At 46.9% G+C, this 24,810-nt stretch overlaps 2 protein-coding genes across 4 annotated transcripts in view; one reads left to right on the top strand and one right to left on the bottom strand.

The window, feature by feature from the left end:
* Positions 1-16,347, bottom strand: MED20 (mediator complex subunit 20). 2 transcript variants are annotated; one of them, XM_032141047.2, is made up of 4 exons: positions 16,213-16,347; positions 11,990-12,144; positions 3,921-4,174; positions 1-1,936 (listed from the first exon to the last, which is right to left on the bottom strand). In XM_032141047.2, the coding sequence occupies exons 1-4, from the start codon at positions 16,224-16,226 to the stop codon at positions 1,721-1,723; spliced, it is 639 nt and encodes a 212-aa protein (XP_031996938.1). In that variant the 5' UTR covers positions 16,227-16,347; the 3' UTR covers positions 1-1,720. The 2 variants fall into 2 exon arrangements, with proteins under 2 accessions (XP_031996938.1, XP_031996939.2); XM_032141048.2 differs by lacking the exon at positions 16,213-16,347 and adding an exon at positions 13,004-13,108.
* BYSL (bystin like) overlaps positions 3,472-24,810 on the top strand; it is a 26,919-nt gene continuing 5,580 nt past the window's right edge. The window contains exons 1-2 of one of the 2 annotated variants that reach the window (XM_058432208.1): positions 3,472-3,508; positions 23,140-23,302. In XM_058432208.1, coding sequence (XP_058288191.1) covers positions 3,487-3,508; positions 23,140-23,302 — 185 coding nt within the window. In that variant the 5' untranslated portion in view covers positions 3,472-3,486. Of the gene's footprint in view, positions 3,509-16,509; positions 17,039-23,139; positions 23,303-24,810 lie in introns of those variants that run through there. The other variant, XM_032141049.2, reaches the window with a different exon arrangement.

Consider the following 24,810-nt stretch of genomic DNA (forward strand, 5'->3'; position numbering starts at 1 on the left):
TTAAGATCTGTGCACTTTATTTTTGTAAACAATATCTAAAACATACCTCAATATAAAAAACCAGAAACAAAATAACAAAAACAGGGTGAGAACAAAAAATACAGATGACAGGTTCTGTAGTTATGGTACTGAATTGAGCTTCCTGTCAGCCAAAACTAGAAGGGAAACATGACCACTACCTGACTTGTTGTAGAGGCTTTACATCTGAGCACTTGGATCTGAAAAGTTTCTCTTTAGATGCCCTCAAATAAGGGACAGTATCCTTGATGACAATACGGTACATACATTCACAATTCTCCCAAGACCATCTCTGTGTATATCAAGGTTAACCTGGATGAATATTTCTGCAGCAGGCATGGGGTAGGCAGGCAATATGACCAAATATGTAGTTTGGAGGCTCAAATGAAACAGGAGAAAGAGCTCAGGCAACCATGAAGCATGGTGCAGGTATCAGGGTCAAGTATTCTAACCCTAAGATCGGGGTGCATGAGAACTGGAGAGGCCTCAATACTGAGACTTAGACAAAAGGTGTGGAATTAACTTCCTAGTGTGACTAATCCAACTTAGCTCAAAGTGGCTCTGAGATCAGCCCTTCTCTCAAGTCAACTCATAAACAAATGCTTTAGTTACAGGAGGTATTAACTGCAAAATAACAGCCAAGAGCATTCCTGGGCATGTCCATTGAGCCCCATGCAGCAGAAGCCATTAACTGCATCTCAGCAACCAAATTCTCTTTCATCTTGTAGTCACAGAATCCCTGAGTTTTAACTCGGCACATGACTGCCCAGATAAGAGGCTCTATGTCCCAGCATCTCTTTCAGCAAAGTGTGGCCACAGTGATTCAAGCAATGCTCAGTCATATCTTTTTTTAAAAAACTGCTCTTTTCTCTCTCTTTCCCCAGTGGAATGCAGATATGGAGCTGATGAGTCTGCTTTGATCTTGTGGGTAAGAAAACATACTGGGAACGGCTAAATAAGACAGAAGGAAACCAAGTTCCTGATAACCTTGTAGAGTTAAATCTGCCCTCGACCATCTGATTACCTCTCTATTATTAGGTGAGAAAAAAACAAACTTCGATCTTATAGCAGTTTGGCCTGTGGCTTAACATATTTCACAACAGAAGGGAAAGGGGTCAGAAGGAGATTTCAAAGGACTCAGGCAACACCCTAGGAAAGTCAATTCGCAAATCACTTCAGCAAACAGGTCAGAAAATAGTAACTATCAAACCAGCTGTGCCTTCTACTCCATCTCTAGGATAGAAGCCCAGCCACATCCTCTGCGGAAAGGAAGAGGCTCTTATTACAGCACAATCCAAACATAAAATGCAGCATGTTCACCATTGGCCTGGGACAAATCCTCAATAGTTGGGGATATGGACTATTTCCCCCACCAGTACCAGGCAAGGACATTCCTGTCCTACCTTTCCCCTAAAGGAGGCAGGGTCCAAACTTCTCCATTCTTCATAATTACCATTCTTGAGGACAGGCCAAATCCAGTAAGGCATGGAGTAAAACAGCTGATGGGGGGCTACGTGTGAGAGTCAGGGGGTTGGGGAGGGGACTCCAGAGCCCCAGAACAAAAGCCACAGCTGGGAACCAGAGAAGGAGAGTAGAGTCCATGTCTACCCTGGGTTTCTGGGGTCCGGGGACCTGAGAGTCAGCACCTGCTCCTCCTGTGGAGTACCCCTGGTGACACAGCTCAGCTGGCAGCTGCTCATCACTAACGAATCCCAGCCACCGGCACCTGCTGCTGCTTGCGGATCTTGTTGAAGAGTTCCATGTACTGGACCATGGTATCTGCTGGGCCGTAGACCGCATCATGTCTGTTCCCAAACACTGCAGGAGCCCCTGGTGTGTGGCTACCTAGAAAACTCTGTAGGAACTCAAGCAGCAGACTCCAGCAGTCACTAGCTACCACACAGGGGCCATACTCCACCTGCGAACCAAAAGCACAGAGAATGAGGGTGAATTAAGGCTAAGACAAGGTCTGCTTCTCTTGCACCTCCTGCCTCCTGCTCCCATCTTCCCCAACCCCAAGCTAAAGACATACACCTCCTAGCACAGTGTTGGTCCACAGGAAACGTTCAACCTAAACACTGGGCTCAACACCCAGCATTTTTAGGCATCTTTGACCTTATCCTGGAGGTGTGCCAACCCACAGCCCTCCCAGAGGACCCAGAAGCAGATCTGGGCCCCTTTTGATGATCTCAGGACTGTGTTGTCCCTGCTATGCTGGGTAAAGATTTAAGGAGAGCTCGAGAAAATTCTAAGTGACACAACAAAGAGAAAGAGAAGGAAAATGTGTGTGGGGGTGGTAAGTAGAGAGTAGAGTGGACACATATGCTCACGAGTTTTTTTCAAGACCAAATTTTACTCCCTAGGTAGAACCAACCTGAGCTCCGACCCTAAGAAAGAATTTCCCAAATAGTGTGTCATGGGCCAAAAAATATACATCTTAGGTTTTCTCCTTCTGCTCTCTTAATTTTTTACTAGAGAGATGGCAGGGTAAAATTACTGGCAACCCTAAGGAGAAATAAGTAAAGAAATAGGTGGGGTGTGTTTCTACTACAAGATTAGAAATGTGGAGGATAAACAGCGTGTCCTCAGTGGGTCTCAGCAAATCCAAGGTCTATGACAAGCCGAAAGGATTAGGAAGTCTTGATCCTAGAGGTTGCTGAGCAGAAACTACCACTAATACCCTTTTCTCCAACTGGGATTCTTCCTAGACTTATCTGTCCCCATGTCTCTACATTTTAAATCCCTACATAAATGTTGATCCTCAGGAAGCATCACAACCAAAGTCAGCAGTGCTCACACTGGCCTGAATTCCCAGAGCCAACTGCCTCTATTATAGCATTTTCAGACTAACTTCAAAAATAGTTTGTGTGTTTCAGCCTCACTCTTAATAAATAAATCACAAATTTTCAAAGGGTAGACCTGCAAGCTTACTTGTTTTCTTATCTCAGTGCTGGGCACATTATAGGTTGTGAACTTTCCCTGGTCCCAAAGAAGCCAGCTACTGCTACACTGCCACTCTCACTCCTTGTCACTATATATGTGTATGTATACACACACACACTCTCTCAGTGTCACAGATGAAGTGATCTCAGACACAAACACTCTTTCTACCATGAAAGAAAGCAGACAGCATGTCAAAAGGAAAAGCACATTTTTGCTTCCTAACCTATCTTAAAGCATACTAAGGAGAGGTATGTCGGCATATGTGATTTAGGGCCCACTGCCAGAAAATTGTTCTAAGAGTTGTCCTGGTCTGCTCCAGAACTTCTTGTCATGGGTGACTGTCCCTCCGTATCATAATTCACCTGCCTTCCTTGACTATCTTTTCCCTTCGCCAGCAAGCCACCCTTCCTAATGAAGCTTTCTGCTTGCTTTGAACCCAGCTTCCCGCTTCCTACTTCCCACCTGTGTTAGAGAGTCTCTGAATAATTAAAGAAAGGATAAAAGATTCACGGAGAGGAAGCACAGATGCCTTGGAGTCAGGGATCAGGTAGGCATAAATAGCTGTTTAAATTGAGGACTGGAGGCCAGGTGTGGTGGCTCATACCTGTAATCCCAGCACTTTGGGGGGCTGAGATGGGAAGATCAATTGAGCCCAGGAGTTGGAGATCAGCCTGGGCAACATAGTAAGACCTCATTTCTACTAAAAAAAAAAAAAAAATTTAATTCGGTAGGTGTAGTCCCAGGTACTTGGGAGACTGAGGCGGAAGGATCACTTGAGCCCTGGAGGTCGAGGCTGCTGTGTGCCAAGATTGCACAATTGCTTTCCAGCCTGGGTGACAGAGCAAGACTCTGTCTCAAAAAAAAAAAAAAAAAAAAAGAGAAGAACTGGAAAATCTTCAGAGCCCTTTGCTGAGCAGCCCCCTCAGAACATCCTGCTCCTACTTTCACCAAGGTCTTACCTCCACAGAGATGCCCCGGGCACTGGGCCCCATTGTGACCGTGCCCACCTTCACCAGGAAGTCACAGTACTGGTACCGGGTGCCCCGGGTCTCAATCTTGCTGGCCTTAGCACTCTGGAAAAAGCCCTTGAGCTTCACCATAAGCACATCAAAGTTGGTGTCAGCAATAAGGCAAGGGCCATTCTCAAAGAGGGCGAAACAGCTCAACGGGTACTCTGAGTTGTGCATCACATACATCAGCTTCCCGGTCTGACCTGCAAGGGACAAAGATCCTACTCATCATCAAGACTTTCACTGGCAAACCCCAGAGTAGAGTCAAATGACTCCCCCACAGAATGAGGCCAGACAGCAATCTGGCACTACCTCAGCAGTTCTTGGTGGGGGGGTGAGGGGAATCCTCTCACTGACAGCCTTTTCTAGAAAGGTAGGGGATAACAGCAGGAGAGGCAGCATGTAGTAAAACCCACTCTGCTCTACAGAAAACGGTGAGGGGCACACAGGGAACTTTAATAGTGTTGACCATGTTTTAATTAAGTTGAGTGGTGGGCTCACAGATGGTCTATATGTAAAGTCTAACTCCCACAGACTTTACGTATAATCTTTTGTATATTATCATATATTACATAAGTAAAATGAAAGTAACAGCATTTGGGCATGCCAAAGGAAGTAGCTGCTCCCTTCTGCACACTCCTCCTCACCTTAGCTTCCTCCCTCTTTGAGATCTAAATGGTCCTTCGGAAGCAGCAAAGGGGAGTGTCTGAGCATAAGCAGGGAAAGGTAGATGGGAGCCAAGCTGTGATAGGTCTTATCTACCATGCCTCAAGAAGTTTAGACTGTATCCTGAAACCAATGGCAAACCATTGGAGAATTTTTAGAAGTCTAGCCAACTTGGGAAGCAAGCAGCACACTACAGCAGAGAGAACTCAGGATCTGGATCAGAAGATCAACTTTCAAGCCCCAGCTCACCCCTTCCAGTCTCTAAGAAATAAGTTTTCTCATTTATTTCCATAGGCTATTTGCAATAAGAATGGAAAGCTATATACACTTAGTTAAGTAGAAAACAGAAGAAGGCAAGGCTGGGCACAGTGGCTCACACCCGTAATCCCAACACTTTGGGAGGCTGAGGCGGATGGATCACTTGAGGTCAGGAGTTCCAGACCGGCCTGACCAACATGGTGAAACCATGTCTCTACTAAAAATACAAAAATTATCTGGGTGTGGCAGTGCACGCCTGTAATCCCAGCTACTTGGGAGGCTGAGGCACGAGAATCACTTGAACCCAGGAGGCAGAGGTTGCAGTGAGCTGAGATCATGTCACTGCACTCCAGCCTGAGCAACAGAACAATACTCTATCTCCAAAAAAAAAAGAAAGAAAAAAAAAAGGTAAAAACTGGAAAGCAAGATTCCTCTTTCATACACTACAAGAATTAATGGGGCCGGGCGCGGTGGCTCACGCTTGTAATCCCAGCACTTTGGGAGGCCGAGGCGGGTGGATCACGAGGTCAGGAGATCGAGACCACAGTGAAACCCCGTCTTTACTAAAAATACAAAAAAATTAGCCGGACGTGGTGGTGGGCGCCTGTAGTCCCAGCTACTTGGAGAGGCTGAGGCAGGAGAATGGCGTGAACCCGGGAGGCGGAGCTTGCAGTGAGCCGAGATTGCGCCACTGCACTCCAGCCTGGGCGACAGAGCGAGACTCTGTCTCAAAAAAAAAAAAGAATTAATGGATAGACTGCCACAATCCCACATGCTTATTACATACATAAGCCATTCCCAACACTTTTCTTAGGGCTTAAGAGATGTACAAGCAGAGGACTTAGCCCCTGACTTCAAGAAGCTGACCATCAGGCTGGGCCCAGTGGCTCACGCCTGTAATCCCAGCACTTTGGGAGGCCAAGGTGGGTGGATCACTTGAGGTCAGGAGTTCGAGACCAGCCTGGCCAACATGTTAAAACCTCATCTCTACTAAAAATACAGGAATTAGCCAGGCACGGTGGCATGTGCCTGTAATCCCAGCTACTCAGGAGGCTGAGGCAGGAGAAGCAGTTGAACCCAAGAGGCGGAGGTTGCAGTGAGCCGAGATCGTGCCACTGCACTCCAGCCTGGGTGACAGCGAGACTCCATCTCAAAAAAAAAAAAGGCTGACAATCTCATGAGAGAGATAGGCTAAAAACTTTTTTTTTTTGAGACAGAGTCTCACTCTGTCACCCAGGCTGTAGTGCAATGGCGCAATCTTGGCTCACCGCAACCTCCGCCTCTTAGGTTCAAGTGATTCTCTTGCCTCAGCCTCCTGAGTAGCTGGGATTATAGGCGTGTGCCACCACACCTGGCTAATTTTTGTATTTTTAGTAGAGACGGGGTTTCACCATGTTGGCCAGGCTGGTCTTGAACTCCTGACCTCAGGTGATCTGCCCGCCTTGGCCTCTGAAAGGGCTGGGATTCCAGGCGCGAGCCGCTACGCACAGCTGAGATAGGCTAAAAACTTTTTGAAAGACCACAAAATAAATAAAACAAGTTATTACCGAGGAAAGACCAGAAGTCTTTTGGAAAAAGGAAAGACTTCAGGATAGGAAAAGATTAAAATGAACAAGTCAGCAGGAAAAAAAAATAGGATTTGAACTGCAATATGAAGAGAAGGTAGGATCCAGCCACACAAAGGAAAGAAGACATTCTAGACAAGGGGTAAGAGTGTGCGATTGAAAAGGGTGCGAGGGTCGGGGGAGCAGAGGTCATGTGGCTTCCCTATACAGGCTGCTGTTCATGAACACAGCGGGCTCTGCACAGATCCTCCAGGCCACATCCCTCCTCCTGACTGCTTGCTGACAATTCACAGCTGTCACCTCATTCTAAATCCAGTTCCAAACTTCTCAACTCTCAATAAAAAATCTATCCAAAGCCGACCTCGTCATTCTGTTCTGTCTACTCACTGTAATTGCATACTTTATATCTTAAAAGTCAACTAAGGGGTGTGTGTGTGCACTTAATGAAGAAGGCACTTCTAGTTGTTATAGACAATAACATTTTCCTTTTCTTTTTTTGAGACACGGTGTTGCTCTGTCACCTAGGCTGGAGTGCAGTGGCATGAACGCAGCTCACTGAAACCTCAACCTCCTGAGCCCAAGCAATCCTCCTGCCTCAGCCTCCCATGTGGCTGGGACCACCATGCCCACCTTTTTTTTTTTTTTTTTTTTTTAGTAAAGACGAGGTCTTACCATCTTGCCTAGGCTGGTCTCAAACTCCTAGGCTCAAGCAATCCTCTCATCTCTACCTCCCAAAGTGCTGGGATTCACAGGTAGGAGCCATTGCACTCAGCTGACCATAGTACTTTTTTTTTTTTTTTTGAAGACGGAGTCTAGCTCTGTTGTCCAGGCTGGAGTGCAATGGCATGATCTGGGCTCACTGCAGCCTCTGCCTCCCAAGTTCAAGCGATTCTCCTGCCTCAGACTCCTGAGTAGCTGGGATTACATGTGCCTGCCACCATGCCTGGCTAATTTTTGTATTTTTAGTAGAGACAGGGTTTCGCCATGTTGACCAGGCTGGTCTCAAGCTCCTGACCTCAGGTGATCTGCCCGCCTCGGCCTCCCAAAATGTTGGGATTCCAGGCGTGAGCCACTGCATCCAGCCGACAATCGTATTTTCTAACACAGCAAAATCCTTTCATGTCTGTACCACCTTGCGAAGCAAGCAGAACCAGGTTTACTATCTCCTTTCTAAAGATGAGGAAAATGAAGCTAATTGGATCCCAGAGCAGCAGCAGTAGCAGAATCACCTGGGAACTTATTAGAAATGCAAATTACAGCCAGGGCACTCATGCCTGTAATCTCAACACTTCAGGAGGCCAAGGCGGGGAGGATCGCTTGAGCCCAGGAGTTTGAGACCAGCCTGGGCAACATAGGGAGACCTTGACTCTACAAGAAAAATCAAAAAGTTAGCCAGGTATAGTGGCACGCACCTGTAGCCCCAGCTATTTAGGATGCTGGGGCTGGAGGATCACTTGAGCCCGGCAGGTCGAGGCAATAGTGAGCTATGATCATGCCATTGCACTCCAGCCTGGGTGACAGAAAGAGACCCTGTCTCAAAAAAAAAAAAGGTGGGGGGAAATGCAAATTATTGTCTACTCTCCTTCAAACTACTAAGTCAGAAACTTTGGCGTGGGGTCTAGCAATCTGTGTGGTAACAAGCCTTTCAGATGATGCTAATGCTGGTCAAGTGTGAGAACCACTGATCTAAAGGCACAGAGCCAGTAACCAGCAAAACTGAAGCTCCAATCCAGGCATGCTCACCCCAAGTTTATTGCTGTTTCCTGCCTGCCATGAAAGTGTTCTGTCTCCCCAACTAGACTGTGGCTTCTTGAAAGTGAGGGCCTGCTCAGCCTACACCAGGTAGTTTCACTAGAAGTCATATGCCATCTCATATCTATATCCAAATGTTTTATTACCCAAATGCTTTTGTAATTATCTCTTGATTCTTACCTCCTTCATATTGAAGGCAACACAAATCGTAACTGCAATTTTATCAGCGATGATAAAAGAGCTTAGTACAACTCTTAGCTACTTAAATATTACTTTAAATATTACATGCCAGGCTGGGTGCAGTGGCTCATGCCTGTAATCCCAGCACTTTGGGAGGCCAAGGTGGGCGGATCACAAGGTCGGGAGTTCAAGACCAGCCTGGCCAACATGGTGAAACCCCATCTCTACTAAAAATGCAAAAATGAGCTGGGCGTGGTGGAGCACACCTGTAGTCCCAGCTACTCGGGAGGCTGAGGCAGACTTGATTGAACTCGGGAGGTGGAGGTTGCAGTGAGCCGAGACTGTGCCATTGCACTCCAGCTTGGCAACAAGAACAAAACACCGTCTCGGAAAAAAAAATTACATGACAATCTCAGTTCTAAATGCTTTGCATGTATTAATTTATTTAGCACAACATGAGGAGAGAAGTACTATGATTATCTTCATTTTATAGATCAGAGAACTGAATTGGGAAGAGTCCAAAAACAGAGCCCATGTCAAATAGTTTTGGTAAAAGAAATATACACGGGGAACAAATACACGGGTTGGAAGAAAGGAAAAACCAAATGGGATGGTGGGACAACCCAAAGATTAGCAACACAGGAAACTACTACCATCCCTAGGGCTAGAGGGAAAAGAAAATATGTGCTGTTATCGGAGGCAGGAATGAGGGCTGCCTAGCAGAAGCCAGAACCAAGGAGGTGAAGACACAGCCACGGCTAGAGACACTGCCCAGAGCAGAGGGAGAGGAACACTGTGGGCTTCCTTTCTCCCATCCTCTAATCTTCTCTGGTGCCTCTCAATAACCAAAGCTAACCAGCAGAGGGCCTGGACAATACAGCTTACAGGGGAAGTGCAGGAAATGGATCTAAGGGAAACAGGTACGTGAGTGGCGTGGAAACAGTAACAGGTTGTGGGAGTTACCTACAGGTACACAGTTAGAATGTGGCAAAGCCAGGACTCAGGACTCTGGCTCCCCGGTGATAAACACTGCGTTATGGAACTGTTCAAGGTCAAGTTACTGCAGAGCTAAGACTAAGAGAAACAAGTTCCCTAACTCATATCCAAAGAGTCTCTCTCATTGCCTAAGCCCAGGAGTTAGAGCTTGCAGTGAGCTGTGATCATGCTACTGTACAGCCGGGCAACGAAGTGAGACCCCCACTCTAAAAAGAAAAAAAAAAAAAAAAAAAATCCTCTCTCCCTCCCAACCACCATCCCCCATCATCCACACCCCATCTCATCACTCAATACACTGAAAAGAACAATTGATTTATGCTAATGAGGAGGTCAAGGCCAATGGTTAGGTGTAAGAAAACACGAACTCTATGAACAGAAACTTCTAGAAACCCTAAAGCTCTAAAAGAATCATAAACAAAGACTTCTGGGCCTAAAACAAGTCTTTCTCAAATTTCAGAGTGCATAAGGATTGTCTGGATTGTTAAATGTAGATTATGTGGCCTACAGCAGCAGTCAATCAGTAAACAGGGCCAGGAATCTGCAACTCTAACAATTATACCGGGTGATTCTGACGTGGTTAGTCAGTGATTAACCCTGAGAAACCTTGCTTTCAGAGTTCAAACTGCACAAAACAAAAAGCACTCAAAGAACACAAGGGCCAGGCATGGTGGCTCATGCCTGTCATCTCAGCACTTTGGGAGGCCTATGCTGGTGGATCCCTTGAGCTCAGGAGTTTGACACCAGCTACTTGAGAGGCTGAAGTGGGAGGATGGCTTGTGGCTAGGAGTTTGAGACCAATTTGGGCAGCATAGTAAGACACTCTCATGACCACATCCAAAAGTAAAAAAATCAGCCAGGCATGGTGGCATATGCCTGTAGTTTCAGCTACTCAGGAGGCTAAGGTGGGAGGATCACCTGACCCCAGGAGTTTGAGGCTGCAGTGAGCTATGAGACACCAAAGCACTTCAGCCTGGGCAACAGAGCAAGACTCTGTCTCTTAAAAACACACACACGGCCAGGCGCAGTGGCTCACGCTTGTAATCCCAGCACTTTGGAAGGCCGAGGCGGGCGGATCACGAGGTCAGGAGATTGAGACCACAGTGAAACTCCGTCTCTACTAAAAAATACAAAAAATTAGCCGGGCATGGTGGCGGGCGCCTGTAGTCCCAGCTACTCGGAAAGGCTGAGGCAAGAGAATGGCGTGAACCCAGGAGGCGGAGCTTGCAGTGAGCCGAGATTGCGCCACTGCACTCCAGCCTGGGCGACAGAGCAAGACTCCGTCTCAAAAAAAAAAAAAAAAAAAAAAACACACACACACACATAAATACATACATACAAAGAAATTTTGGGATGTAATGGATATGTTTAGTACCTTGATTGTGGTGATGGTATCATAGGGGTATGCATATATCCAAACTCATTAAGATGTATACATTAGATGTGTACAACTACTTGTATATCAACTATACCTCAATAAAGCTTTAGCCAGGAGTGGTGGCTCATACCTATAATCCCAGTACTTTGGGAAGCTGAGGCCAGATAATCCCTTGAGGCCAGGAATTCAAAACCAGCCTGGTCAACATAGGGAGACCCTGTCTCTACAAAAAATTTAAAATATTAGCCAGGTGTGGTGGCTCATGCCTGTGGTCTCAGCTACTCAGGAGGCGGAGGTGGAAGGATCACTTGAGCCCAAGGGTCGAGGCTGCAGTCAGTGAGCTGTGATCATGCCACTGCACTCCAGCCTGGGCGACAGAGTAAGACCCTATCTCAAAAAATAAAATAAAATAAAATAAAATAAGGGCCGGGCATGGTGGCTCACGCTTGTAATCCCAGCACTTTGGGAGGCCGAGGCAGACGGATCACAAGGTCAGGAGATCGAGACCACGGTGAAACCCCGTCTCTACTAAAAAATACAAAAAATTAGCCGGGCGTGGTGGGGGGCGCCTGTAGTCCCAGCTACTCGGAGAGGCTGAGGCAGGAGAATGGCGTGAACCCGGGAGGCGGAGCTTGCAGTGAGCCGAGACTGCGCCACCGCACTCCAGCCTGGGCGACAGAGCGAGACTCCGTCTCAAAAAAATAAAATAAAGTAAAATAAAATAAAATAAAATAAAGTGGCCGGGCACAGTGGCTCACGCCTGTAATCCCAGCACTTTGGGAGAGCGAGGTGGGCGGATCACCTGAGGTCAGGAGTTCGAGACCAGCCTGACCCACACAGAGAAACCCCATCTCTACCAAAAATACAAAATTAGCCGGGCTTGGTGGTGCATGCCTATAATCCCAGCTACCTGGGAAGGCTGAGGCAGGAGAATCACTTGAACCTGGGAGGTGGAGGTTGCAGTGAGCCGAGATCGCACCATTGCACTCCAGCCTGGGCAACAAGAGCAAAGCTCCATCTCAAAAAAATAAAATAAAATAAAATAAAATAAAATAAAATAAAGCTTTCAAAGGCCCTATTCCAAGAGATAAAGAACCAAGAATTAAACACATCTCACCACATGTTTAATACCACCCTTAGCAGAAAAGCAGAAAGACTTCAATTAACACAAATATCTATTAACTCCAAGCCTGGTTCCAGCCATCCTACAGACCCATCTCACTGACCTTGGCTGCCAAGGGTAGAGGCGGCCGTATGATAAGTCTCACAGTCCACACAAAATGTTCCTTGCTTCTCTGCCCCAAGCATCTCCAATTTCCGGGTAAGGAGCTCTACGGTTTGCTGAACACTCTTGCCCTCGGCCACAGGCATCTGGGACACACTGGAAAGGAAAGCACCAAATCGTCAGTTATCCAGAGACACACATGTGCTCACTGAGCCATTCACTCGCCCACAGCATCACAGCTCATCAGGGCCAAAAGTTATCTTGGAAATTACCTACTCTGACCATCTTCCAATCCCTGCAACTTTATTATTATTTTTAATCAAAAAAAATTTTTTTTGGCCAGGCGTGGTGGCTCATGCCTGTAATCCCAGCACTTTGGGAAGTCGAGGTGGGCGGATCACAAAGTCAGGAGCTCAAGACAAGCCTGGCCAATATGGTGAAACCCTGTCTCTACTAAAAATACAAAAATTAGCTGGGCGTGGTAGCGGACACCTGTACTCCCAGCTACATGGGAGGCTGAGGCAGAAGAATCATTTGAACCCGGGAGGCCGAGACTGCAGTAAGCTGAAATCGCGCCCTTCTACTCCAGCCTGGGCGACAGGGCAAGACGCCATCTTAAAAAAAAAAAAAAAAAAATTTAAGACCAGTCAAGTGCAGTAGTTAGAATGGGGAAGAGTAGAACAAGGAGTCCAATCTGTAACTGAATGTGAACAATCAATTAAGATAACTCATTACACTTGGACCAGTCCCCCATTGTAAAGACAAGGAATAGAGGACCATGGTCCCTGAGAGCCCCTCTAAGAACTGGAGCACAGTTCTCAGGATTCTCGCACCAGGGCAATGAACTTCCTATCACGGGGCGTTCTCAAGTGTGGCATGCCAAAGATTCTAGATGGCACACAGACTGAGCATTCAATAATGCTGAGTCATATAATGAAAAAGGGATTCCTTTTGCAACTCTTGCAGTTCTGACTACATCAAGGGAAAGTCTCCGTTTGGGTTAACATGTTTTTACCAACTCTGTGAACTTGAGCTGTTCAGCACGGTGGCCCAGAGCCACAGGTGGCTGGGGCTAGTGTATTGGACACTGTTGTTAGAGAACATTTCCATCATCACAGAAAGTTCTATTCAACAGCCCTAGGAACAAAAAAAGAAAAGCAGTCTTCAAGTTTATAATCTTTGGGAATGAGAGGCAACAGTATTCACAAAAATTGAATCAAAACAATGGAACAAAACAAAAACGTTATTTCCAAGATTTCCTCCTATGGTGAGTGAACCTCCTATGGTGGCTTCCGCTTTAGAGTGGTAGGTAACCAACTGCCAACCAACAACGTGCCAGACTGCATCCTAAGGCCTTTAGATGAATTAACTCTCTAAATCCTCACAATAGTCCTATGAAGGTATGTTATTTATCAACTTGTTACAAATGAGGAAACTGCCGGGCATGGTGGCTCACGCCTGTAATCCCAGCACTTCTGGAGACCAAGGTGGGCAGATCACTTGAGGTCAGAAGTTCGAGACCAGCCTAGCCAACATGGTGAAACCCTGTCTCTACCAAAAATACAAAACTTAGCAAGGCATGGTGGTGTGTGCCTGTAATCCCAGCTACATGGGAGACTGAGGCAGGAGAATCACTTGAAACCAGGAGGCGGAGGTTGCAGTGAGCCAAGATTGCACCACTGCCCTCCAGCCTGGATAACAAGAGCGAAACTCCATCTCAAAAAGAAAAAAAAAAAAAGAGGAAACTTGGTCGGGCGCGGTGGCTCACGCCTGTAATCCCAGCACTTTGGGAGGCCGAGGCAGGCGGATCACGAGGGCAGGAGATCAAGACCATCCTGGCTAACACAGTGAAACCCCATCTCTACTAAAAATACAAAAAAATTAGCCGGGCGTGGTGGTGGGCGCCTGTAGTCCCAGCTACTCGGGAGGCTGAGGCAGGACAATGGCATGAACCTGGGAGGTGGAGCTTGCAGTGAGCCGAGATCACGCCACTGCACTCCAGCCTGGGCAACACAGTGAGACTCCGCCTCAAAAAAAAAAAGAGGAAACTTAAGTACAGCACAAAGAGGTTAAATAACTTGCACTAGGTCACACAGTTAATGGGTGGTGCACCCAAGACTCAAAGCCCAGCAACCTGGCTTCATGTCCATGCTCTTAACCACTAACTAGACTGCCTGTATAGGGATGTAGTGTCTGTTAAAACATTTTTAAGGAAAAGATCGATTGAAAAATTAATAAACAATAGTACAAGCAGTACTTAGCTATATAGAAATCAAGAAAACAGGCCGGGCGCGGTGGCTCAAGCCTGTAATCCCAGCACTTTGGGAGGCCAAGGCCTCCGGATCACAAGGTCAGGAGATCAAGACCATCCTGGCTAACACGGTGAAACCCCGTCTCTACTAAAAATACAAAAAATTAGCCGGGCATGGTGGCGGGCGCCTGTAGTCCCAGCTGCTCGGGAGGCTGAGGCAGGAGAATGGCATGAACCTGGGAGGCGGAGCTTGCAGTGAGCCAAGATCGCACCACTGCACTCTAGCCTGGGCCACAGAGCAAGACTCCGTCTCAAAAAAAAAAAAAAAAAAAAAAAGAAATCAAGAAAACAGTCATAGATGACATTGCTTTATGATCAACTAAATTAATCTATCAAGGTAGAGTCCTTCTGTTGCTAAAAATTGTCACTACTCTATCAGAAAAAACACTGATAAACGATGTTGCTAATGTGCCTTATTTTGAAATATAAAAGAATCCCTAAACTGACGCTACAAGTGACAGAAGTCCTAGGATTCTGAAAACGTTGATAAGAGTGCCAACAGCCCTTTCCCTGGAGCTGCCTTCTCCATTTAAAGAGCAGGGGTGGCTGGACACGGTGGCTCATGTCTGTAATGCCAATACTTTGGGAGACCAAAGCAGGAGGCTCGCTTGAGTTCAGGAATTCAAGACCTGCATGTACAAAACAGCAAGACCCCATTTCTATTTCTTAAAAAAAAAGAAAGAGCAGGGGTTCCAGGGTTCTACGCTGCATCCTTTCCATTTCCATCCCTCACATATCTTGCTTCCATTAAGGAACACAGGAGGATCATGATGTCAACCGTAGGAAACATGAGTGCAATCACTGAGAAACCTGCAAGAACCTGGGCTACCAGGAGGAAAAGTATTTCCCCTACACATGCTTTTGTATGAGAAGCCTACAGCCACTGGCTTCAGATATGCTGGCCTCCGGGTTTCTCCCACGGGAAAAATGCTCACATCTACTGAGATAAGAAAAAAATGTTCTGGGACCTGGCACCTTACAACTAACGCCTCCACAAGCACTGGACCCATACCTTTCCCTGCCACCTCATCTTCTTTCAACTGAGACTTAAAACATATGAAAGATAAAAACTCCCTTGAAACTAGACCAATCATGGAATTAAACATAGTGGGAAACGGGTTCTAAAGAGATAAAGTGCCTGGAACCATGATCTCCTTATTATCAATACCCTCTTTTTTCCTCTAGACCCAAGATCTTAAAATGGGCAAATTAGAAACAGACACAAGCGGGTCTAACTGTATTTGATGGCTGAGGGAAGGGCAGGCGAAAATCTTAAAAAATACTATCTCCTGATTGCTTATGGCCCACTCCCTCCAACCCTGTCTGCAGGTGGGTCATAGTCCAAAGACCCTATTTCCAACCCTGAGGTCCCATTGCAGGCAGTACTATGGCCTTACGGAAAGGAAGATGTATCCAGAAGAGAATGAGGTATACAACCATTGATAGGTTCCTGGGATAAAAATTTTGCTTTGTTGACACCAGCCTGGCCAATATGGTGAAACCCCATTTCTACTAAAAATACAAAAAGTAGCCGGGCGTGGTGACGGGCGCCTGTAGTCCCAGCTACTCGGGAGGCTGAGGCAGGAGAATCGCTTGAACCCAAGAGGCGGAGTGTTGCAGTGAGCCAAGACCGCTGCACTGCACTCCAGCCTAGCGACAGAGCGAGACTCCGTCTAAAAAAAACAAACAAACAAACAAACAAAAAAACCTTTGCTTTCCCGCCTTCCAAGAGGAAGGGGCGCATCTCCGAGGAAACAAGCCCGGGGAACCCGCAGCCCGCACGGCATCCCCTCATCCACACAACCCGAGGACATCTCACTCAGCTCCCAGAGGACGGCGGACCGTGGCCAAGGTCCTCTTTCCGGCCTTTCACAACTCCAAGCCCCGCCCCACAAAACCCCTTGCAGTCCTACCAAGTCACTCCCATGGCGTCGGGCCGGGAAAGTGGCAGAATCACACAGCAGAAACGCAGGGTTCCCTGTCCGCCCACAGAAACTGCTTCAGTTCCCCAACACAACCTTCGGTCTCAGAAGGGACTCCGGAAATACGTAAAAACAGAGCGCCGGGTCTACGCCTTCCCCAGGGAATGGGGCGTGTCTCGGCACCACTCGGTGACGCCTCCACTGACGTCATCTGCGGATGCCCGCCCCGAGGTTTCTAAATCCAGACATTCCCGTTTGGTTGAGCACTCTAGGCTTACATCCATGAAGCTAGGAGAGCGACACTCAAAGACTGCACTATTGAGAGAAGCTAACGTTAATGGCAGTGAATATATTAGGGAGTCCAGCTCCGGAACCCGGGAGCTCTTTTAGTGGGAGGGGCGGTGCTGATGGCGCTTCTGGCCTCCGAATGCTAGGGGGCACTGTGATCGCCGGGCGGCCTCTTGGGAGCGGGGAGTCCATCGCGCAAGCGCATTCTGGCATTTCCTCAGTCTCCACGTGCGAACCTTCCCGGCAACTTTTTCGAGAAAAATGCCCAAATTCAAGGCGGCCCGTGGGGTCGGGGGTCAGGAAAAACATGCGCCCCTGGCCGATCAGATCCTGGCTGGGAATGCGGTGCGGGCGGGGGTCCGGGAGAAGCGGCGGGGTCGCGGGACCGGAGAAGCGGAGGAAGAGTATGTGGGGCCCCGGCTGAGCCGACGGATTTTGCAGCAAGCACGGCAGCAGCAGGAGGAGCTCGAGGCCGAGCATGGGACTGGGGACAAGCCCGCGGCGCCGCGGGAACGCACCACGCGGCTGGGTGAGTGTCTGGGATGAGGTCCGAGGAAGACAGTGGCCAGTAGTGGGACGGGGTGGACAGCTAAAGTGTCTGGCAAGGGAATTGCTTCGAGTCACACTTGCAAAAGTAACGGAATGGGAGACTGAACCCTGTCTAGAGCCCTCCGCGCCCACTCCTAGTTTCAGGCACTCCCTTCTAGACACCCCCGAAGTTAGGCCAACAGTAATCGCTCGCGCCGCTAAGTGCTCCTAGCATGTGTCCGTTGGTTTTGTAAATATTTATGGGATACCCACTACGAGCTTTGCGCTATGCTCGGAATTCTATCGAATGTTTGGGTACAGAAGTAAACAACACAGGCACGTCTAACTTGAGGACCTTACAGTCAAGCCCAGCAGAGAGGCAATTAAGTAGACTCTTAGAATAATATATTTCCATGATAAAGTATCGTTTCCCTGGTAACAATAGCATTGGTCTTGAGAAGCTTCTGTGATTGCAGCAGGACCTTTAAGCTGAGAACTGAAAAACGAATGGGAAGTGTTATGAGCAGAAAACACATTGTTTAGCAGCCAAAGAGCGAAAGAGATGAATTGAAAGACGTTTGATATTTTCTCACTAGGGAGGGAGTGTTGACCTCTGACGTGCTTCATCCGTTTCTCAGATCTCGTCTAAAGCAGTATTTGACACAATTGAATTAGTGACCTTCTGGCCACAGTATCCTTACTTGGATTCTAAGACATCAACCCTCCTGTTTTACTGCCAACTCACTTCTCAGTATCCTTGGCTGACTCTTAGTGCAACCTCTTATCCTCAGTCCTCTGACCTCTTCAAATATTCTCTGGTGCTGGCAAGTTTCATGGTTTAAATACCATCTCTTGAGTGACTACTCCTAACTTTATAGTCTAGCCCTAGCCCTGATCTCTTCCATGAAATCCAGATTCTTATATTTAACTGCCTATTTGGCATCTCCAATTTGAAATCTGACAGCTCAAATTTAACATGTACAAAACAGAAATCCTGGCCTTCTCTCCAAACCTGCTTCTCTCACCATTGTCTTCCCTGTCTCAGTTAGTAGCATATTGTTTCATTTGCTCAAGATAAACTTTAGACTCCTCTCTCTCCCCGCCCCCACCATCTCCTCTCTCTGTCTCTCCCTCCCCGCATCTGATCTGTAAGGAAATTCTGATGACTTTGCCTTCAAAGTATATCCAAAATCAGACCACTTTTCACCGCTTTGGAACACCATCCTGTTGTAGCCACCACAATCTCTCACCTGGATTATCACAGTAGCCTCCTTGTTAGTATCTCATGTTCTCCTTTTTTTCTTTTCTTTTTTTTTTTTGAGACAGAGTCTGTCGCTCTGTCACCCAGGATAGAGTGCAGTGGCACAATCATAGCTAACTGCAGCCTCAGTCTCCTGGGCTCCAGCTGTCTTTCCACCTCAGCCTCCCACATAGCTGGGACCACAGGTGTGTGCCACCATGTCCAACTAATTCTTTTTTTTTTTTTTTTTTTTTTTTTGTGATGGAGTCACTCTGTCGCCCAGGCTGTAGTGCAGTGGCGCAATCTTGGCTCACTGCAACCTCTGCCACCTAGGTCCAAGCAATTCTTCTGCCTCAGCCTCCTGAGTAGCTGAGATTACAGGCGTGAGCCATCACGTCCAGTTAATTTTTGTATTTTCAGTAGAGATGGGGTTTCACCATGTTGGCCAGGCACATCTTGAACTCCTGACCTCAGGTGATCCATCCACCTCTGCCTCCCAAAATGCTGGGATTACAGGCGTGAGCCACTGCACCCGGCTGCTAATTATTTAATTATTTGTAGAGATGAGGTCTCACAGTGGTGCCCAGGTTGGTCTCAAACTCCTGGGCTCAAACGACCCTCCCTGCCTTGGCCTCCCAAAGTGCTGGGATTACAGGTGTGAGCTACTGCACCCTGCCCTGTCTCGTACTCGCTACAAAGCACGCACAGGTGGGGGATTACAATGGTCTACAATGCGCTATATGATCTGCCTCCTTTGCCAGTCTGACCTCTTCTACTGCTTTCCTGTTTGCCCATTCCACTCCACCTATTTAGGCTTCATTGTGCCTTAAACGTGGGAAATTAGGGGGTTTGGACTGGTTGTTCCTTCTCTCTGGGATAGTTTGTTCTCATACACTTGTAGGGTTACTTTCTCAGAGAGGCCTATCCACTCCATTTAAGATTGCAGCACTCTACTCCATCTCCATACTCCCAACATTTCTGCCCTATCTTTTTTCGTAGTACTTATCTTTTTTTTTTTTTTTTTTTTTTGAGACAGAGTCTCACTCCGTCGCCCAGGCTGGAGTGCAATACCGCGATTTTGGGTCACTGCAACCTCCACCTCCCGGGTTCAAGCAATTCTCCTGCCTCAGCCTTCCAAGTAGATGGGATTACAGGCACCTGCCACCACACCCAGCTAATTTTTTTTTTTTTGTTTTGTATTTTTAGTAGAGACGGGGCTTTTGCCATGTTGGCCAGCCTGGTCTCAAACTCCTGACCTCAGGTGATCCACCCGCCTCGGCCTCCCAAAGTGCTGGGATTACAGGCATGAGCCACCGCACCCGGCCCATAGTACTTATCTTTTAACCCAATATATTTATGTTTATTTATGTCTGTCTCTTCCATTTAGACAGGATTGGGTGCGTTCAGAGTGGTATGGTCATAGACTATCTCCTCCAATTAGAATGTAAGCTGTATAGAACAAAGTCTTTGGGTTTTTCTTGTTCGTGGATATATTGCCAGCACCCCGAACAGTGCCTCACATATAGTAGGTGCTTGGTGTTTGCTGAATGACTGGGTTAATCGGTAATGAATGATGGTCAGGAAGGTAGGAGCCACGCCTACAAAAGATTTTAAAACCATCCTAACAGCAATGGGAAGAATGGGAAGCTACTGGAGAATTTTAAGTACAGGGCTGATCAAAGCAAATATGTGTTTCTGGAAGATGACCATCTGCAGAGTGGAAAATGAGTTGGAGGGAAGCAAGGTCAGAAACATAGAGACCAGTGGGTGACTGTTGAATAAATCCAGGCAAGAGATGATGCTGATCTAGGCTTAGATGGGGCTGTGAAGCATGTGAGAGACAGTCTATGAGGTAAAATTGAATAAGATTTAGTAATTGATTGGGTGTTGAGGGTGAGGGCAGGGGATGAGGCAGGAGTACCTCCCAGGCTTAGCGTTGGGTGGACGATGGTGCCATTTACTGAGCTGTAGGTGGTTAGCAGTGTAGACCTAGGAGGGAAAGAAAATTAGTTTAGTTGATAACAGGTGAGATTTGAGGTGCCTGTGAGTCATCCAAGAGCAGCTGTACAGGAGACACCTGGAATTAGGGTCTGGCGCTAAGGAGAACCACCTACAAAGTACAAATTTGGGGGACTGTTGGCACGTGGAGACAAAATGTCTGTTCCCCCTTATTTAGTGTTTATCACACACTGCCTTTGTTGTTAATGACCTATTGATATGTAGGATTATAGCTCCCCACTTGGATTATTAGAACCCTTTCTAGATGCCCAGACATGTAGCCTTCCAAAAATGGAAGTTATTTAAATGGACCAACTTCATGGTTTTTTTTTTTTTTTTTTTTTTTCTCCCCTGTCCCAGGCTGGGTGCATAACGACTTGGCTCACTACAAGTCTACCTCCGATCACACATTCTCTGCCTCATCCGAGTGAGACTCCGTCTAAAAAAAAAAAAAGTTCTTTACATTTTTCTGCATTGGCTACATGTTCAGGACTTTAGTTCGTGATTCAATACTGTCCCTGTGTAATAATTCTTTATGTTTCTGGGTATCATAAATGATGGTTATTGCATGTTCTGATTGGCAGATATATGAGAAAGCAAAGTTATCAGTTTGATTTTTCAGTCTCTTGAGTTGCCTGCTTTACGTTTAATTTACCCAAATTTTATATTTCTTCAGTGTAAATGGTGTTGCTTGGTGGAGTCTAATTTTTGTTCATGTGCCTTTTAAAAATCTACGCATCTTCAGCAGCGTGGTAATCTGCTACCTGAATTGTGTTTTTAATGTATGCTTGCTATAGATTTTTGATACTCACCAGTAGACACCAAGAAGTCTTTACATATGGTTATTGTAGTAAGTCAAGAAGAGATTTATTTATTTTTTGAGACAGAGTTTTGCTCTTCTTGCCCAGGCTGGAGTGCAGTGGTGCAATCTCGGCTCACCTCAACCTCCGCCTCCCGGGTTCAAGCGATTCTCATGCCTCAGCCTTCCCAAGTAGCTGGGATTATAGGCATGTGCCACCAAGCCCGGCTAATTTTGTATTTTTAGTAGAGATGGGGCTTCTCCCTGTTGATCAGGCTGGTCTCAAACTCCCGATCTCATGATCCACCCTCCTCGGTCTCCCAAAATGGTGGGATTACAGGCGTGAGCCACCGTGCCCACCCAACTTCATGTATTTAAATGGACTGGTGGATTGAAATCTGAACTCTACTGCCTGAATTTAAAGGCCCTCCAGTCTGGCTTCACCTTTCCCACCTACCTAGCATTATTTCTTGCTATTGCCTAGGAGACTTTTATATCCAAGCCTTAGTTTCTCCAGGTCTGGAACACACTCCTCCTGGTCCCAAACTGCCCGTCCAGCGCCTAACTGTCCTCCCACTCATCCTTTAAGTGCATATGTTGTCTCTACTACTCATTGTGGCATATAATCAAACCCTAATACGTGTAGAATAGTGGTGAAGAATGCAGTCTAGGCCCAGACTACCTGTCTTAGGCAAATTACCCAACTTTTCAGTGCTTCAATGTCCTCATTTGAAACTGGGTATAGTAATAGTATCCACTTCTTGGGTTTATTTATTTATTTATTTGCCAGTGTTCCATAAGAAGGTTTATTTTATTATTTTTTTAATTTTATATATATTTTTTGAGACGGAGTCTTGCTCTGTCGCCAGGCTGGAGTGCAGTGGCGCGACCTTGGCTCACTGCAACCTCCACCTCCTGGGTTCAAGTGATTCTCCTGCCTCAGCCTTCCAAGTAGCTGGGACTACAGGCGCACATCACCACGCCTAGCTAATTTTTGTATTTTTAGTAGAAATGGGGTTTCACTGGGCCGGGCGCGGTGGCTCACGCTTGTAATCCCAGCACTTTGGGAGGCCGAGGCGGGCGGATCATGAGGTCAGGAGATTGAGACCACAGTGAAACCCCGTCTCTACTAAAAATACAAAAAATTAGCCGGGCGTGGTGGCGGGCGCCTGTAGTCCCAGCTACTCGGAGAGGCTGAGGCAGGAGAATGGCGTGAACCCTGGAGGCGGAGCTTGCAGTGAGCCGAGATTGAGCCACTGCACTCCAGCCTGGGCGACAGAGCAAGACTCCGTCTCAAAAAAAAAAAAAAAAAAAAAAAAAAAGAAATGGGGTTTCACCATGTTGACCAGGATGGTCTCGATCTCTTGACCTCGTGATCTGCCCGCCTTGGCCTCCCAAAGTGCTGGGATTACAGGCGTGAGCCACCGTGCCTGGCCACTTCTTGGGTTTATAAGGATTAAACAGTTAACACGGATATAGTGTTTAGAAGTTCCTTCTACAGGCCGGGCACAGTGGCTCACACCTGTAATCCCAGCACTTTGGGAGGCCGAGGCGGGCAGATCACAAGGTCAAGAGATCGAGACCATTCTGGTCAACATGGTGAAACCCCAACTCTACTAAAAACACAAAAAATTAGCCGGGCGTGGTGGCTTATGCCTGTAGTCCCAGCTGCTTAGGAGGCTGAGGCAGGAGAATGGCATGAACCTGGGAGGCGGAGCTTGCAGTGAGCTGAGATCAAGCCACTGCACTCCAGTATGGGTGACAGAGCGAGACTCCATTTCAAAAAAAAAAAAAAGTTCCTTCTACATAACTGAGTATGGTATGTTAACTATTATTTATGGCCATTGCTTTTCTTATTGTTTCCTGTGTATACATTTTGTTTCTCAAGCATGATTGCAAGCCCCTGGGGACAGGGAGCTAATGCATGCCTCATTTGTTTCACTGCACATACCTGCGTCTATCACAACCACATGTGAGGCCTGTACTACATAATGGCTAAAGTTAAACTGACGAAATCCCTCAGCTACCTTTTGCTGTGCTCATCCATTTAGTCTCCCCCTTCTAGGTCCAAGAATGCCTCAGGATGGATCAGATGACGAGGATGAGGAGTGGCCCACCCTGGAGAAGGCTGCCACAATGACAGGGGTGGGCCACCATGCAGAGGTGGTCGTGGACCCTGAGGATGAGCGTGCCATAGAGATGTTCATGAACAAGAACCCTCCTGCCAGGTAGGCCTGGGGATTTGGGATAATGAGTCCTTGTAGAAAGTTCCCACAGGAAAACAAGTTCCCTGGCAGACTTATGATTCCCTACCTTTGGAAAGGGCCCTGGAGTTGCTAGTTGTAGGGGACCACCTTGACAAAACTGGCCCATCCTCAAAGGACCACTGTGAGTGGGAATGACCCAGCCTCAAAAAACATTGTGTCCTTCTTTCCATTTGTTGTACAACTGCCCAATTGCCAGGGAAACAGCTCCAGGCCCCTTTTACACCTCTGAGGAGAGCCATCCTATTGCATTTGGTTTTGGTATTCTTAGTTTTTTTAGTGGTAAGCTCAACTTCCTTGGACAAGTCTTCATATCCTAAGCTTCATTTAAGCTAAGGTTTTTCAACCTCAGCATTATTCACATTTTGGGCTGGGTAATTTTGTGTGTGTGTGTGGAGGCTGTCTTGTGCAGTGTAGGATGTTTAGTAGATATATCTCTGATCTCTACTTCTAGACTCCAGTAGCAACCTTCCCCCTAATTGTGAAAACCAAAAATGACATCAGACATTGCCAAATGTCCTCTGGGAGGCAAGACTGCCCCTAGTTAGGACCACTAATTTATTCCCATCTATAATAAATGCTAGCTCCAAAACATGCAGGCATTTAGACTGCCTGTGGTCAAACTCCTGAGCCCATAAATTTTGGCCCCGGGGAGTGGAGTCTAGGATAAAGGTCCTCAACCAGTTCATTCTGACCCTGTGATATTAACATAATGGTATCCCTGATACTTTAGGCTGTTTGGGTTAATGCATCTCATTGCTAATCGTACTATAAAAGGACAGGGAGGCTGATAAATTCTGTGGCAGCTTATTTGAAAATGCAGAATGAAGAAATGAAAATGAGCCCTTCTCCCAGATTGATGCCTAACAGTTGAAATACATGTCACAAAATAGGTACTTGGGCTTGTCCCACCAGAGAGCCTCTCAGGTTCTCACTCAGCACCTCATAACTCCTACTTCACTGATAATGCTGACAAATTTAGCAGAATGCTTTTCCAGCTTGTAGTAAATAGAGTAGATAAGCTCTTTGAAGTAATCAGAACTCCTGGCAGTTGTAAGAAATGATAGCTGGCATCTTCAGAAAGAAAGCCTAGATCCACATGAATTCAACAGTCAGAGGCCATTTAGTTTGGGGGCACATTATAAGGTACTATAAAGCACCTTAACTTAAGACTGTCAAAACCTGAGTTTGACTCTTACCCCCCACCTGACAGCTGTGAGGCCTTGGGTGAGTTATTAACCTGAGGCCCAGTTCCCATGTCTGCATAGGTTTCCGTGTCCTATAAGTGTTGCACTGACTCTAGGACTGAAAAGTTCCAAACTCAGTGCCTAGCATTGAGTAGGACCTCAGAAAAGAGGAGCAGTTTGTTTTTTGTTTTGTTTTGTGACAGGATCTCACTCTCATCCACGCTGGAGGGCAGTAGCGTGATCTCAGCTCACTGCAACCTCAACCTCTCCAGTAGCTGGGATTAC

This window comes from Hylobates moloch, unplaced genomic scaffold (genome assembly GCF_009828535.3).
Source record: "Hylobates moloch isolate HMO894 unplaced genomic scaffold, HMol_V3 SCAFFOLD_20, whole genome shotgun sequence".
NCBI classification, from domain to species: Eukaryota; Metazoa; Chordata; class Mammalia; order Primates; family Hylobatidae; genus Hylobates; species Hylobates moloch.